Source organism: Nerophis lumbriciformis, linkage group LG39 (assembly GCF_033978685.3).
Source record: "Nerophis lumbriciformis linkage group LG39, RoL_Nlum_v2.1, whole genome shotgun sequence".
Lineage (NCBI taxonomy): Eukaryota > Metazoa > Chordata > Actinopteri > Syngnathiformes > Syngnathidae > Nerophis > Nerophis lumbriciformis.
The window spans coordinates 14,515,001-14,533,184 of NC_084586.2; the positions used below are offsets into that span (position 1 = coordinate 14,515,001).

At 41.6% G+C, this 18,184-nt stretch overlaps 1 protein-coding gene across 2 annotated transcripts in view; it reads right to left on the reverse strand.

Annotated features, from left to right (window-relative positions):
* Positions 1-18,184, reverse strand: part of eef2k (eukaryotic elongation factor 2 kinase) — a 53,143-nt gene that overhangs the window by 3,665 nt on the left and 31,294 nt on the right. Inside the window, exons 12-17 of one of the 2 annotated variants that reach the window (XM_061931622.1) lie at positions 14,074-14,272; positions 13,932-13,990; positions 13,774-13,851; positions 11,223-11,279; positions 8,160-8,291; positions 1-130 (exon numbers count right to left, since the gene is read on the reverse strand). The exon at positions 1-130 is cut by the window's left edge and continues 59 nt beyond it. In XM_061931622.1, the coding sequence (XP_061787606.1) occupies positions 1-130; positions 8,160-8,291; positions 11,223-11,279; positions 13,774-13,851; positions 13,932-13,990; positions 14,074-14,272 (655 nt within the window). The remainder of the gene's footprint in view (positions 131-8,159; positions 8,292-11,222; positions 11,280-13,773; positions 13,852-13,931; positions 13,991-14,073; positions 14,273-18,184) is intronic. The other variant, XM_061931621.2, reaches the window with a different exon arrangement.

Here is an 18,184-nt window from a genome sequence, read left to right on the forward strand (position 1 = left end):
CCACGATGGCCTCCAGCTCCCCGCACTGGGCGGCTCGCTCCAGGTGTAACATGGCCGAGTCCTGATCCCACTGCTCGTCCTTCTCGCAGAAACGCCCACCCTCGTGGTAGCGCACCATGGCCAGGTGGACCTGGGGAGGAGGAAACGTTCCAATTGACTTATGGGTGCATTATATATTTCAAGGCCACAGTTGGGTTCATTTTGGGTGGAGAAACAGCTTTAAATATTGTTTTGAATCAAACACTGAATATGCTATACATTTAAGTTCATTACTCATGCTTCAGCGTGTGTTTTGTCTATTTTATTACTCAATATGGATCCAAAAAAGCCAACATACCAGCCTGGAAGGAAGGAGGGATTTGCTGTGGACTTAGAAATGCGCGAGGAGTACGCCAATGGCGCACGCATTGCTTATTTGGCTCGCAAACACGGAAGAAACGCATCCACAAAAGCAACGATGGTGAATAAGAAGGGGCGTCTGTATGGTTGCTGACTTTGCCATCCACCCATCCATTTTCTACCGCTTGTCCCGTTCGGGGTCGCGGGGGGTGCTGGAGCCTATTTTAGCTGCATTCGGGCGGAAGGCAGGGTAGACCCTGGACAAGTCGCCACCTCATCGCAGGGCCAACACAGATAGATAGACAATATTCACACTCGCGTTCACACACTAGGGCCAATTTAGTGTTGCCAATCAACCTATCCCCAGGTGCATGTCTTTAGAGGTGGGAGGAAGCCCGAGTACCCGGAGGGAACCCACGCAGTCACGGGGAGAACATGCAAACTCCACACAAAGATCCCGAGCGCAGGATCGAACCCAGGACCTTCGTTATACTATAAATTTAATACTTTAAAATAAGGACGTCTTTATCAACATTTTTGGCCCGAAGCTGAATTCTGATTGACTTAAAGGAGGGCTCATATTTTAGGGCACCAAGGCAAACATTATTTTCTTTCGAGGCAGGGGCTCCAAAGAAATAGTGTTCATGTATGAGATCTAGGGCTGCCAGTTATGGCCAAAGTAATAATTAAGATTATTGTTATCAATATTGAAATCATGATTACTGATTGTTGGGTAAAGCAGTGTTGGGGTGTGAACGTAATAAAATCATGTCATTTGTAATGTCTAATAACAAGACTATACATAAACGTTATCCATATATCTACAGACAAATATTCAGTTTTTCATATTCTTTAATAATATCAACTTGTCAGCTTTTTGTCATTACATGATGCCTTTATCTCTATTTTTACATTTTCATCGAGGGAGTTTTAAAAAAAAAAAATTATTTATTTAAATTATGTACATTTATATGTACATGTAGATGCTGTATCGGGACAGATCCAATAAGAGTTTGAGCAGAAATATGTCATACAGGAATTAACTACACACAATAACAAATTAACAAAATACTGTCACAAGAATGGTTTTTGAAGTAATACCTTTGTGACATGAAAATAACACAAGTAATGTAAACAAAACCTGGTGTTTAGTTTTTGATATCAAAATAAAACACTAATGAAGATGAAGTCTAATAAACAAGCTTTGTTCTTCTCCAACGCCTCCTAGTGGTTCAGTACAACAATAAAGAGGAGTGGCACCTCTCACATCGAATACACAATCTTCACAGCCTTCGTTCGGTTCGATGAGATGACAAAACATTTGAGCTAGTATTGATGTTATTTGAACACTGATACAGTTTGCAGTTAAAAAAGGAGGCGTGAACATCCCAGTAAACAAACTGAAGACTTTATAAACAAGTTGTGACAACGTTCACCACACATCGCCTGCTGAATGTTTCCTCACCTCATTAATTCTCAGTCACAGCAGCTGATGGACGCTGTATCGAGAAAATAAAAGCAACATCAAATAGTTTTCTCCTTCGCTGCATACTTTTAGTGTGGGGACAAGTGTCTCCAATATTGTCCACACCTGTCTCCATCCAAACACAGCAGTGCGCTCTTAAACGCACGGCAGGAAGCGAGGGAAAATGAGGTTAAACCGAGCGCTTGGCTCAGTTTACTCCGAGGGGACACATGAAAAAAACACAAGTAATGTAAAAAAAACCTGGTGTTTACTTTTTGATATCAAAATAAAACACTAATGAAGATGAAGTCTAATAAACAAGCTTTGTTCTTCTCCAACGCCTCCTAGTGGTTCAGTACAACAGTTTGGCCAACAAAAATAAAGAGGAGTTGCACCTCTCACATCGAATACACAATCTTCACAGCCTTCGTTCGGTTCGATGAGACGACAAAACATTTGAGCTAGTATTGATGTTATTTGAGCACTGATCCAGTTTGCAGTTAAATAAAGGAGGAGTGAACATCCCAGTAAACAAACTAAAGACTTTATAAACAAATTGTGACAACGTTCACCACACATGGCCTGCTGAATGTTTCCTCACCTCATTAATTCTCAGTCACAGCAGCTGATGGACGCTGTATCGAGAAAATAAAAGCAACATCAAATAGTTTTCTCCTTCGCTGCATACTTTTAGTGTGGGGACAAGTGTCTCCAATATTGTCCACACCTGTCTCCATCTAAACACAGCAGTGCGCTCTTAAACGCACGACGGGAAGCGAGGGAAAATGAGGTTAAACCGAGCGCTTGGCTCAGTTTACTCCGAGGGGACACATGAAAAAAACACAAGTAATGTAAACAAAACCTGGTGTTTACTTTTTGATATCAAAATAAAACACTAATGAAGATGAAGTCTAATAAACAAGCTTTGTTCTTCTCCAACGCCTCCTAGTGGTTCAGTACAACAGTTTGGCCAACAAAAATAAAGAGGAGTGGCACCTCTCACATCGAATACACAATCTTCACAGCCTTCGTTCGGTTCGATGAGACGACAAAACATTTGAGCTAGTATTGATGTTATTTGAACACTGATACAGTTTGCAGTTAAATAAAGGAGGAGTGAACATCCCAGTAAACAAACTAAAGACTTTATAAACAAATTGTGACAACGTTTAACACGCATCACCTGCTGAATGTTTCCTCACCTCATTAACTCTCAGTCACAGCAGCTGATGGACGCTGTATCGAGAAAATAAAAGCAACATCAAATAGTTTTCTCCTTCGCTGCATACTTTTAGTGTGGGGACAAGTGTCTCCAATATTGTCCACACCTGTCTCCATCTAAACACAGCAGTGCGCTCTTAAACGCACGGCAGGAAGCGAGGGAAAATGAGGTTAAACCGAGCGCTTGGCTCAGTTTACTCCGAGGGGACACATGAAAAAAACACAAGTAATGTAAACAAAGCCCTGCGATGAGGTGGCGACTTGTCCAGGGTGTACCCCGCCTTCTGCCCGATTGTAGCTGAGATAGGCTCCAGCGCCCCCCGCGACCCCAAAAGGGAATAAGCGGTAGAAAATGGATGGATGGATGGATGTAAACAAAACCTAGTGTCTACTTTTTGATATCAAAATAAAACACTAATGAAGATGAAGTCTAATAAACAAGCTTTGTTCTTCTCCAACGCCTCCTAGTGATTCAGTACAACAGTTTGGCGAACAGAAATAAAGAGGAGTGGCACCTCTCACATCGAATACACAATCTTCACAGCTTTCGTTCGGTTCGATGAGACGACAAAACATTTGAGCTAGTATTGATGTTATTTGAACACTGATACAGTTTGCAGTTAAATAAAGGAGGAGTGAACATCCCAGTAAACAAACTAAAGACTTTATAAACAAATTGTGACAACATTTAACACGCATCACCTGCTGAATGTTTCCTCACCTCATTAACTCTCAGTCACAGCAGCTGATGGACGCTGTATCGAGAAAATAAAAGCAACATCAAATAGTTTTCTCCTTCGCTGCATACTTTTAGTGTGGGGACAAGTGTCTCCAATATTGTCCACACCTGTCTCCATCTAAACACAGCAGTGCGCTCTTAAACGCACGGCGGGAAGCGAGGGAAAATTAGGTTAAACCGAGCGCTTGGCTCAGTTTACTCCGAGGGTACACATGAAAAAAACACAAGTAATGTAAACAAAGCCCTGCGATGAGGTGGCGACTTGTCCAGGGTGTACACCGCCTTCTGCCCGATTGTAGCTGAGATAGGCTCCAGCGCCCCCCGCGACCCCAAAAGGGAATAAGCGGTAGAAAATGGATGGATGGATGGATGTAAACAAAACCTAGTGTCTACTTTTTGATATCAAAATAAAACACTAATGAAGATGAAGTCGAATAAACAAGCTTTGTTCTTCTCCAACGCCTCCTAGTGATTCAGTACAACAGTTTGGCGAACAGAAATAAAGAGGAGTGGCACCCCTCACATCGAATACACAATCTTCACAGCTTTCGTTCGGTTCGATGAGACGACAAAACATTTGAGCTAGTATTGATGTTATTTGAACACTGATACAGTTTGCAGTTAAAAAAGGAGGCGTGAACATCCCAGTAAACAAACTGAAGACTTTATAAACAAGTTGTGACAACGTTCACCACACATCGCCTGCTGAATGTTTCCTCACCTCATTAACTCTCAGTCACAGCAGCTGATGGATGCTGTATCGAGAAAATAAAAGCAACATCAAATAGTTTTCTCCTTCGCTGCATACTTTTAGTGTGGGGACAAGTGTCTCCAATATTGTCCACACCTGTCTCCATCTAAACACAGCAGTGCGCTCTTAAACGCACGGCGGGAAGCGAGGGAAAATGAGGTTAAACCGAGCGCTTGGCTCAGTTTACTCCGAGGGGACACATGAAAAAAACACAAGTAATGTAAACAAAACCTGGTGTTTACTTTTTGATATCAAAATAAAACACTAATGAAGATGAAGTCTAATAAACAAGCTTTGTTCTTCTCCAACGCCTCCTAGTGGTTCAGTACAACAATAAAGAGGAGTGACACCCCTCCAATCGAATACAAAATCTTCACAGCCTTTGTTCGGTTCGATGAGATGACAAAACATTTAAACTAGTATTGATGTTAATTGAGCACTGATCCAGTTTGCAGTTAAATAAAGGAGGAGTGAACATCCCAGTAAACAAACTAAAGACTTTATAAACAAATTGTGACAACGTTTAGAACACATCGCCTGCTGAATGTTTCCTCACCTCATTAACTCTCAGTCACAGCAGCTGATGGACGCTGTATCGAGAAAATAAAAGCAACATCAAATAGTTTTCTCCTTCGCTGCATACTTGTAGTGTGGGGACAAGTGTCTCCAATATTGTCCACACCTGTCTCCATCCAAACACAGCAGTGCGCTCTTAAACGCACGGCGGGAAGCGAGGGAAAATGAGGTTAAACCGAGCGCTTGGCTCAGTTTACTCCGAGGGGACACATGAAAAAAACACAAGTAATGTAAACAAAACCTGGTGTTTACTTTTTGATATCAAAATAAAACACTAATGAAGATGAAGTCTAATAAACAAGCTTTGTTCTTCTCCAACGCCTCCTAGTGGTTCAGTACAACAGTTTGGCCAACAAAAATAAAGAGGAGTTGCACCTCTCACATCGAATACACAATCTTCACAGCCTTCGTTCGGTTCGATGAGACGACAAAACATTTGAGCTAGTATTGATGTTATTTGAGCACTGATCCAGTTTGCAGTTAAATAAAGGAGGAGTGAACATCCCAGTAAACAAACTAAAGACTTTATAAACAAATTGTGACAACGTTCACCACACATGGCCTGCTGAATGTTTCCTCACCTCATTAATTCTCAGTCACAGCAGCTGATGGACGCTGTATCGAGAAAATAAAAGCAACATCAAATAGTTTTCTCCTTCGCTGCATACTTTTAGTGTGGGGACAAGTGTCTCCAATATTGTCCACACCTGTCTCCATCCAAACACAGCAGTGCGCTCTTAAACGCACGGCAGGAAGCGAGGGAAAATGAGGTTAAACCGAGCGCTTGGCTCAGTTTACTCCGAGGGGACACATGAAAAAAACACAAGTAATGTAAACAAAACCTGGTGTTTACTTTTTGATATCAAAATAAAACACGAATGAAGATGAAGTCTAATAAACAAGCTTTGTTCTTCTCCAACGCCTCCTAGTGGTTCAGTACAACAATAAAGAGGAGTGACACCCCTCCAATCGAATACAAAATCTTCACAGCCTTCGTTCGGTTCGATGAGACGACAAAACATTTAAACTAGTATTGATGTTATTTGAGCACTGATCCAGTTTGCAGTTAAATAAAGGAGGCGTGAACATCCCAGTAAACAAACTAAAGACTTTATAAACAAATTGTGACAACGTTCACCACACATCGCCTGCTGAATGTTTCCTCACCTCATTAACTCTCAGTCACAGCAGCTGATGGACACTGTATCGAGAAAATAAAAGCAACATCAAATAGTTTTCTCCTTCGCTGCATACTTTTAGTGTGGGGACAAGTGTCTCCAATATTGTCCACACCTGTCTCCATCTAAACACAGCAGTGCGCTCTTAAACGCACGACGGGAAGCGAGGGAAAATGAGGTTAAACCGAGCGCTTGGCTCAGTTTACTCCGAGGGGACACATGAAAAAAACACAAGTAATGTAAACAAAACCTGGTGTTTACTTTTTGATATCAAAATAAAACACTAATGAAGATTAAATCTAATAAACAAGCTTTGTTCTTCTCCAACGCCTCCTAGTGGTTCAGTACAACAATAAAGAGGAGTGGCACCTCTCACATCGAATACACAATCTTCACAGCCTTCGTTCGGTTCGATGAGACGACAAAACATTTGAGCTAGTATTGATGTTATTTGAACACTGATACAGTTTGCAGTTAAATAAAGGCGGCGCGAACATCCCAGTAAACAAACTAAAGACTTTATAAACAAATTGTGACAACGTTCACCACACATCGCTTGCTGAATGTTTCCTCACCTCATTAACTCTCAGTCACAGCAGCTGATGGACGCTGTATCGTGAAAATAAATGCAACATCAAATAGTTTTCTCCTTCCATGTATACTTTTAGTGTGGGGACAAGTGTCTCCAATATTGTCCACACCTGTCTCCATCCAAACACAGCAGTGCGCTCTTAAACGCATGGCGGGAAGCGAGGTAAAATGAGGTTAAACCGAGCGCTTGGTTCAGTTTACTCCGAGGGGTCACATGAAAAAAACACAAGTAATGTAAACAAAACCTGGTGTTTACTTTTTGATATCAAAATAAAACACTAATGAAGATGAAGTCTAATAAACAAGCTTTGTTCTTCTCCAACGCCTCCTAGTGGTTCAGTACAACAGTTTGGCCAACAAAAATAAAGAGGAGTGGCACCTCTCACATCGAATACACAATCTTCACAGCCTTCGTTCGGTTCGATGAGACGACAAAACATTTGAGCTAGTATTGATGTTATTTGAACACTGATACAGTTTGCAGTTAAATAAAGGAGGAGTGAACATCCCAGTAAACAAACTAAAGACTTTATAAACAAATTGTGACAACGTTTACAACACTTCGCCTGCTGAATGTTTCCTCACCTCATTAACTCTCAGTCACAGCAGCTGATGGACGCTGTATCGAGAAAATAAAAGCAACATCAAATAGTTTTCTCCTTCGCTGCATACTTTTAGCGTGGGGACAAGTGTCTCCAATATTGTCCACACCTGTCTCCATCTAAACACAGCAGTGCGCTCTTAAACGCACGGCGGGAAGCGAGGGAAAATCTCCGGAGCAAAGTCCGTGTCATCGGTCCGCCATGATTATCAAGCCAAACGACGCCAGTGCGCATGCGCCTGACTTCGTGTTGCCTAAAATGCAATAATATATGACGTTTTTTCTGTAATTAAAAAATTAGACGGTATTAGTAACCGTCTGGAATTTTATCGCTAATTATCATTACACCGTTTATTGTTACATCCCTCGTCCATTAACAAGTAAAAAGTCAAGGGCGGTCACGGCATGTTCTTGCCGCAAATGTTGGTCAATTTTTTAGGGAATTACGGCAAGTGCCGATAGCAGTCGCGGTTGCCGTGGCGAAATTGGAGCCCTGCAGTTAGGTAGGTCAAAGGCAGGGGTGTCTTAAGGCACATAGTGTACTACTTGCTTTCACCACCAGAGGACACTACAACTAGGTCAAAGGTACAAGTCACATAAGGACACATGATGTAATATGTCATTCCAGCAAGGCGCCTATGCACCTCAGCTCTGTACAGTACCAAAAAAAAAACATATTCCCTCCCCCGCCGTCTCACCTTTCCCAGGATGGACTGGCCGATGCGCTTCTGCAGCAGGGAGCTGAGTCGCTCCACCTCGGTGGCCACGCAGGAGGATCTGTGCACGTGGGCGCGAGACGAGTGGAAGAAGCTCCACTTCTCCTCCGTCAGCTGGGAGGAAACACACGGCAGTGTTCATTAACGATTCCTTGGATCACACACAGATTACACTCAGGGATGTACTACTCCACTTCCGACAGGAGGAGGAGGAGTAGACCTCGGCCGGTTTGGATGGAGAAACCACACAATAGGCGGGAAGAGGAGCACACACACACACACACACCCACACACACGGTTGGAAACACAAAAGGTAGGTGGTTGTGTTGCTTAGAACCAAATATTAAAGGGGAACATTATCACCAGACCTATGTAAGCGTCAATATATACCTTGATGTTGCAGAAAAAAGACCATACATTTTTTAACCGATTTCCGAACTCTAAATGGGTGAATTTTGGCGAATTAAACGCCTTTCTATTATTCGCTCTCGGAGCGATGACGTCACATCGGGAAGCAATCCGCCATTTTGGGCAGCTGCATTCGGGCGGTAGGCGGTGTACACCCTATATTGGAATTGGCATTGTAGTTATCAATTAATTTTTTTTTTATTGCTCATACGTGACTATAGTAAATACAAATCTTTACATAACTTGTAAAATAGTAATACATTATTTCTTTATATCGAAATAAAAACATACTTGCACTGAATTTTTGTTGGATGCGCCTTTTATGCACACACACTCAGGCTCCTATAGCCAAATCTACGTCTGTTCGTCAAGAATAATACAGTAAAACCTTATCGCTTTTAATTGGTGTTGTGAATTAATTTAAGCAAAGTAGGAATTATTCATTATAAATTGAATATTTTTACAGCTGGAGCCTACAAAACTGTTTATGACTCTCCTGAATACAGTTTTTAACATTAAGAAAGCCCTCGAGACATGAAATAACACCCATATATTCACCTTTACAAGCCACAAACTCTACCAACTGAGCTGTACCGCCCATGACACTTTTATGAGCGGGTCCCTTTTGGATCCTAAGAGCAAGTGTGTATAGCAGTGACGTGCGGTGAGGTTGATGGCTGGTGAGGCACTGACTTCATCACAGTCAGATTTACAAACATATGAACCCTAAAGAGTATCTTATTCACCATTTGATTGGCAGCAGTTAACGGGTTATGTTTAAAAGCTCATACCAGCATTCTTCCCTGCTTGGCACTCAGCATCAAGGGTTGGAATTGGGGGTTAAATCACCAAAAATGATTCCCAGGCGCGGCTGCCCACTGCTCCCCTCACCTCCCAGGGGGTGATCAAGGGGATGGGTCAAATGCAGAAGACAAATTTCATTACACCTAGTGTGTGTGCAGGGGCGCCGCTAGGGATTTTGGGCCCCATGAAAAGAATCTTTACAGGGCCCCCAACACAGTGTCATTATTTTTTCTGTATTGTAATTTCATACCCCGCCTTCCGCCCGATTGTAGCTGAGATAGGCTGCAGCGCCCCCGCGACCCCAAAAGGGAATAAGCGGTAGAAAATGGATGGATGGATGGATAATTTCATCATCATTAGGGGACTCTCTGGGCCCCCCTCCATCATGGGCCCCTAGAATCCGTCTCCTTTACCCCCCCTTTTCGGCGCCCCTGTGTGTGTGTGACAATCATTGGTGCTTTAACTTAACTTTAACTTTACACATACAAACTGTAGCACACAAAAAAGCACATTTAATAAAAAAAACGTTATTATGGTCTTACCTTTACTTAGAAATTAAGTCCATGCGCCGCAACTAAAGCCCTCACTTAAACTTTCCACGTGCAAGATTGAATCTATTTAAAAAAGTGTAACCGAGGGTTTATAAATGTCGCCTATACTGTATGAAACTACAAAATAACAAACACGGAGGCTCCAGTTTACACGAGGACCACTTTATTTACCTTCTTTCAAAAACCTCCGCAACGTGACATCACTTCCGCTCTTAGCGCCTTCAAAATAAGAGCTCAAGGCATATACTGTATAACAGCGCATAACAGGAACTTAACATCACAAAGAGGAAAGCCCATGAAAATAGGTTACAAAAGTTATTTAATAAGAAGCCAAAAAGTGCAAAAACAATAATGTTCGTGTTGGAGGAGTTGTGAATTTGGTACACCTGCAGTCTGCAGGTGTACCTAATGTTGTGGCCCTGCAGTCATTCACAACTCCTCCAACACCAACATTATTGTTTTTGCACTTTTTGGCTTCTTATGAAATAACTTTTTTAAATAGATTCAATCTTGCACGTGGAAAGTTTAAGCGTGGGCTTTAGTTGATATAACAATTCTACGGCGGGGGTGCAGGAGGCGGGACTACTGGAGCCTCAGCCAGTGCGTCTTTTGCAGCCGTTTTATGATCGCTCAGCACAAGAAATACGTTACACATACAGTTGTTGACAAAATACACTGCACATTATATACCTCAGCTAACTAAACTATGGAAATGTATAATATAGTTCATATAGCAATACAGTCTCACTGCACAGCAGGCCAGCAGTTAGCCGAGTCATTGCGCAATCCATGTTGAGGCACTAAATGACGTGCCTCAACTGGCTGCTGTTCACCGCACCGTCTCTTCTCAGTATTTGAACGGCAAATGTGAAAATTCAGCGATTTTGAATAAAAATAATCTAAAACTGGTGAAGTTAAATGGAAAATAACTTTATAGTATAATCACTGGATACATATAACAATTTAATTTTTTTATATTTTTTTTACATTTTTTTCTTTCCATGATGGCAGGTGAGGCCCCGCCTGAAGTGGGGCCACAAAAAGCCTAGGGCCGGCCCTGCATGCTGGGTATAAACTACGAATGGAACTTGCCTTTTCACCAATAATGTAAAGTAACTGTGACCCAATACTATCAGGAGTAATGAGACATGCATTGATTGGTTCCTGCAAAGCAACCACCTTCCTCTCGAGAGGGAACACAAACAACAGCAGGAGAGGATGATCGATTTCAGTGACGTTAAATGATTCCTTTTGCACACCGGCGTCTCGAATGTTCCTTTACCCGTTTAAAACTGTCCTCGTCCGACTCGGAATAATGTCTTTGGTAGCGTTGGCGGGCCTACAGCGTGTGGCGATAAACACATGCGTCAAAGAAACAAACAAAAAAACACTGCGAGGTTCAATCCAGGTGGACAAATGAAGGTGAAATACAAAAACAGCAGCAAGAGAAGTTAGAAACAAGTCATCCTAACAATGACTCTTTAGGGGTGTCCAACATGCGGCCCAGGGGGCATTTGTGTCCCACAGTTTCAATTATCTATAGAATTGATTTATTTGTTCATTTTATTTATTCATTGGCTTTAATTGACCAATACAATCAAATCAAAAATAAGCACTATACAAAATACTAATATTTTGTATGTTTCTGTAAAGGAAGCTCTTTAACATTGTCATGATCATGTTTTGTTATTTTCTGTTAGTTTTGGACTCCCTCAGATCCTGTTTTTGTGCACCCTTGAGTTTGTTTTTGGTTACTATGGGTGCTTATTGTTTCCACCTGTCTCTGATTGGTGTTCGGGACGCTCACCTGTTTCCCGAGCACTAATCAGAGGGACTATTTAATCCTGCCTTTGCCGGTCAGTCGGCCTGGCTTCATTGTTTGCTACACGCAACCTGTTACGTTAGTATTTCTTGTCTCCTAGTCTATGCTTCCTGTGCTAAGTGGTAGCCTTAGCTTCCCGTGCGATCGGCACGTTGTTCCTTCTGCTTGTTTTCCGTTTTTGGTACGTGTTTGATTTTGAAGATTAAATCATGTTCCTACCTGCACGACTTGTCCGGAGTGGTCCGTCTGCATCCCGGGGGAAGGAACTCCGCGGTAAGCTGCGACCATACTTGCCAACATTGAGATTTCCGAATTCGGGAGATTGGGGTGGGGGGGTGGTGTTTTGGCGGTAGAGGGGTTGTATATTGTAGCGTCCCGGAAGAGTTAGTGCTGCAAGGGATTCTGGGTATTTGTTCTGCTGTGTTTATGTTGTGTTACGGTGCAGATATTCTCCCGAAATGTGTTTGTCATTCTTGTTTGGTGTGGGTTCACAGTGTGGCGCATTTTTGTAACAGTGTTAAAGTTGTTTATACGGCCACCCTCAGTGTGACCTGTATGGCTGTTGATAAAGTATGCCTTGCAGTCACTCGTAGGTGTGTGTAAAAGCCGCAAATATTATGTGACTGGGTCGGCACGCTGTTTGAATGAAGGAAAAGCGTACGTGACGACAGGTTGTAGAGGACGCTAAAGACAGTGTCTTTAAGGTACGCCCCCAATATTGTTGTCGGGGTGGCATTCTGGAGAAATTCGGGAGAATGGTTACCCCAGGAGATTTTCGGGAGGGGCACTGAAATTCGGGAGTTTCCCGGGAAAATCGGGAGGGTTGACAAGTATGGCTGCGACCCCCCCGTCGTGACAGAATGAAGCCAGCCCGACTGACCGGCAAAGGCAGGATTAAATAGTCCCTCTGATTAGTGCTCGGGAAACAGGTGAGCGTCCCGAACACCAATCAGACACAGGTGGAAACAATAAGCACCCATGGTAACCAAAAACTAACTCAAGGGTGCACAAAAACAGGAACTTAGGGAGTCTAAAACTAACAGAAAATAACAAAACATGATCCGGGCCACGGATCATGACAACATAAATTGTATTTTTAATAAAATTTGGAATTTTGCCTGTCGTTCACAATCTTCACGAGAGACAAGAAGACAAAAAGTTTTGGGGTTCTTTTGCGCTCTACTATGTAAAATACTGAACATATTACATATTGTTATGAACGTGTCTGTTACTACATTATATGCAGTTTGTTTACAAAACGTTGGCGGGTTTTGAAGCTGTTTCAGAGCGCTTTGAAGGCTTCAACGCTGACTCTCATGAGCCGCATCTTCCGAGCGTTTTTTTTTAATCATCTTTAAAATCCTAAAAACAAAAAGATATACGTGTTCTTGTCTCTCATAATGATTGTGAACGATAGGCAAAATCCCCCCAAAAAGTGCAGTTCCCCTTTAACTTCTAAAGGCTTAGTGGCCACATGCGTGGACAGCACCTTTTAGCTCTTATTTCCAAAATTGTGTACACTACTGAATTTGGGTCTTATGGCCACTTACGTGGACACATATACTGCCATCTGGTGGTGTCAGAAGAGTATAACATACAATGGAATTTGGAAAAAAAAAAGTGTAAAAATAAGAATTAGCATGTCACTAAACGTGAAGTACACGTTTGTGTACTTATGGACTAAGTACATCATATCAAAAGATTATTCTTAGTTTTTATTCTAATTAAGGTCCAATAAGCCCAAATAGCAAAGATAAATAAAAAAAAGCATGTAAACAAACAGCTTGGGCCTTAAGAGGTTAAGCATGTTTGACTGGACACCCCTGCTTCACATGCTACAATTGACTACAGTACACATACAAAGCTCAAAAGGGTTCATAAACTTTTGAATTTTCTACTAGTCAGACAATTGTTTCGATACAATGGATGGAATTTGTAACAATGTAAAAGTACAAGTACACACACAGGTCATGTCTTGACTGTGTAATAATGCAGTGTGTGATGTATTTACCCCGTCCACGTGGTCGTTGGGGTCGCCCTCACTCCTCTTCTCGCTTGGGTAGCCACTGTCCCCGCCGCTGTCTGAGTCCTGCGCACGTTAAACACACAGCATTCACAAAATGTCTTCTCATTAGACTGCACCTAATAAAAAATAGTATTATTGCTCACCCTGTGCTCGCCTGTGTTGTCAATTTTTTCCTGCTCGAACATGCCAGTGAAAGATAAACCTGCGAAAAAGCAGAGAAACATTATGTGCTGCGTTCATGGTGGCTGGGACGTATGGAAGTATCCCAACTTTGTGAACACGTACCAGCAGGGGACCGTCCCATGTATCCGTGCGCCACCAGGGGCGAGCACGGGACGGAGTCGGCGTCGCTCATGCTCTCGTCCGCGGACGACGTCTCGGACAGGCGGGTTAACAGCGGCGGCACCCGGCTCCCGGACATGGTGCGGACGCGGGGGGAGCCGCACTGTTCCTCGCAGCCCCTCAGCACAGTTTTAGCCGATTTCTAGGAGAAAACGAGACATATGAAGAGGCATATTTAAAAAATATATACCATATTTTTCGGACTATAAGTCGCAGTTTTTTTCATAGTTTGGCCGGGGGTGCGACTTATACTCAGGAGCGAATTAGGTGTGAAATTATTAACACATTAGCGTAAAATATCAAATAATATTATTTAGCTCATTCACGTAAGAGACTAGACGTATAAGATTTCATGGGATTTAGCGATTAGGAGTGACAGATTGTTTGGTAAACGTATAGCATGTTCTATATGTTATAGTTATTTGAATGACTCTTACCATAATATGTTACGTTAACATACCAGGCACGTTCTCAGTTGGTTATTTATGCCTCATATAACGTACACTTATTCAGCCTGTTGTTCACTATTCTTTATTTATTTTAAATTGCCTTTCAAATGTCTATTTAGGGCCCGCATGGCCCATTGCATAAGGACTCCCAAAGGGAGTCCTTATGCAATGGGACATAAGGACCTATTGTATTTGTAAGGTTTTATTCTTTATTCTTTATTCTTCCGCCGCCACATTAAACTGTAATTTGACCCACTTAACATGCTTCAAAACTCACCATATTTGACCCACACATCAGGACCTGCGAAAATTGCCTTTTTAAAAAAAAACGAACCACAAAACTCAAAATTGCGCTCTAGCGCCCCCTAGGAAAAAAAACAACTAGACTGCCTGTAACTCCCACTAGGAAGGTCGGAGAGACATGAAACAAAAACCTTTATGTAGGTCTGACTTAGACCTAGCTTTCATAATAGTATATTCTCGGGCAAAAATCAACAGGAAGTTGGCTATTCCCCCTTCAAGACAAAAAAGTACTAAAAACAGTAACTTTTGCCTCTTTGAGCTGTAATTTGACCCCCTTAACACGCTTCAAAACTCACCGAACTGAACACACACATCAGGACTGGCCAAAATTGCGTTCTAATAAAAAAACCTAACCCCAAATTTAAAAATTGCGCTCTAGAGCAATTTTTGAATAAAACAGAGAAAAAACTGCTCCTCGGGAGAAAAAAATGACAAAACTGCCTGTAACTCCCACTGGGAAGGTCGGAGAGACATGAAACAAAAACCTCTATGTAGGTCTCACTTAGACCTACATTTCATAAATTGACAACCCCCAGCAAAAATCAACAGGAAGTTTGCTATTCCCCCTTCAAAACAATTGTTTTGGAAAAACCGGTCACCTTCCTTCAAAAACGAACTCCTCTAAGCGCGTTTGTCGTTTCGCCTTCAAACTAACACAGGAGAGAGATTGAACCCTTGTGATTACAATGACAGAAGCGCTTTTTTTCTAACTGCTCCGGTTTTGATTTTATGACCCTTCAAAGACCCGCTGCGCTGATGCTGCTGCGCTGCTGTTTTTTTAAGATGGCTGCTTAAAAGCAGGAAGCACCAACGTGCCCACACAATGCAGACAAGGTAGGTACACTAGACAAAAGTCTTGGGACACTTCAGACTAAAAGTAGACAAAAGTATTGGGACACTTAGGACTAGCACCTGCCAAATACGCGGGCCCGACCAATGCTGCTTGCAGCTTTAATCTTGGTGTTGGGTTTTATCAAATACATTTCCCCCATAAATGCGACTTATACTCCAGTGCGACTTATGTATGTTTTTTTCCTTCTTTATTATGCATTTTCGGCCGGTGCGACTTATACTCCGAAAAATACGGTACACAATAGATCAGGGGGGTCAAAGTCAAGGCCCGCGAATGAATGATCTATGGCCCCCGGGATGATTAGTATTAGAACCGGCCCGCAGGCCACAGCCGCCTGCTGCTGTTTTGCACGCACCAATACTCCATCAGTGTTGGCGCTAGGAATTTTCAAAATGGGGTCCCAGGGACCCCATCAAGTCATAAAAATGGGGTCCCACAGTACATTTTTGGGGTCCCACTTTTTTGTAAGCGTTTTGAAACCAAATGATAAATGTATGCATTATCCTGTTATATCTCACCTTCTATATTGTGTTTTGGAAAAAGGTTGTCATAAAACACATCTTTATTCAGTTATAAACATTCATTCACTTTCTTCTTTCCTTCATGGATCTAAACTTTTACCGCTGCCGGTATTTTTTTTCTATATTTTTATTGTAATATTTTCAGAATGTGTTTGTTCTATTTTTGGCCAAAGTAAGACAAAGAAAACAATCTGAAGTTGTCTTTATTTTTTAGTTTTAATGCCATGATTTTAATAGTCCGGCCCGCGTGTGCACATATTTTTCCTCCATGCGATCCCTGAGCTAAAATGAGTTTGACACCCCTGCAATAGACGCTATATCTAATTCACTTCACTTCAATACAAGTGCATCTCAACAAATGACCATCTCTTAGAAAAAAGTTTGCTCCGATTACTTTTTCGCACACTCTTGGCATTCTCTCCATGAGCTCCAAGAGGTAGCCATTGGTTCTTTGTTTTATTTTTGCAAAAATATATATACAGTATATATATATTTTTATATTGCTCTTTTTATCCTTGGTATGAAAATTATTATGTAAACTCGAAGTTATTGTTTTTCTTTTTTTTTTGGTTCTTTGTTGTTGCTATTTTTGTATTACAACATTTTATTAATTGATCATGTTGTACTGCATTGTAATCTTTTGTTTTGTGATTGTGTGATGTTTTTTGCCTGGACCTCAGGAAGAATAGTCTCCACTGCGGTGTAGACTAATGGGGATCCTTAATAAACTAAACTAAACTAAACTAGTCACCTGAAAGGGTTTTGATTTCACAGGTGCGCTTGAAGCTCATTGAGAGAATGCCAAGGTTGTGCAAAGCAGTAATCAGAGCAAAGGGTGGCTATTTTGAAGAAACTATAATATAAAACATGTTTTCAGTTATTTCACCTTTTCTTGTCAAGTACATAACTCCACATGTGTTCATTCATAGTTTTGATGCCTTCAGTGACAATCTACAATGTAAATAGTCATGAAAATAAAGAAAAGGTGTGTCCAAACCTTTGGCCTGTACTGTATATATAGACACCGTATTTTTCGGAGTATAAGTCGCTCCGGAGTATAAGTCGCACCGGCCAAAAATGCATAATAAAGAAGGAAAAAAACCTATATAAGTTGCATTTTTGGGGAAATTTATTTGATAAATCCCAACACCAAGAATAGACATTTGAAAGGCAATTTAAAATAAATAAAGAATAGTGATCAACAGGCTGAATAAGTGTACGTTATATGAGGCATAAATAAGCAACTGGTATGTTAACGTAACATATTATGGTAAGAGTCATTCAAATAACTATAACATATAGAACATGCTATACGTTTACCAAACAATCTGTTACTCCTAATCGCTAAATCCCATGAAATCTTATACGTCTAGTCTCTTACGTGAATGAGATAAATAATATTATTTGATATTTTACGCTAATGTGTTAATAATTTCACACATAAGTCGCTCCTGAGTATAAGTCGCACCCCCGGCCAAACTATGAAAAAAACTGCCACTTATAGTCCGAAAAATACGGTACGTAGTTAACTTTCTACCCTGTTTACGTGTAACGAACCTTGATTGATTCAAAGAAACCAAAAAAAAAAAAAAAAAAAAAAAAAAAAAAAAATCCGTCTATCCGTTTTCTACCGATTGTCCCCGTCAGGGTCGCGGGGGGTGCTGGAGCCTAACTCAACTGCATTTGGGCGGAAGGCGGGGTACATCCTGGACAAGTCGCCACCTCATTGCAGGGCCAACACAGATAAGACAGACAACATTCACACACTAGGGCCAATTTAGTGTTGCCAATCAACCTATCCCCAGGTGCATGTCTTTGGAGGTGGGAGGAAGCCGGAGTACCCGGAGGGAACCCACGCATAATAAACATTTTTTTTAATCTGTCCTGTCGAGCCACTTCAGTAAATGTGTCGGTAGAATTTTATCAAA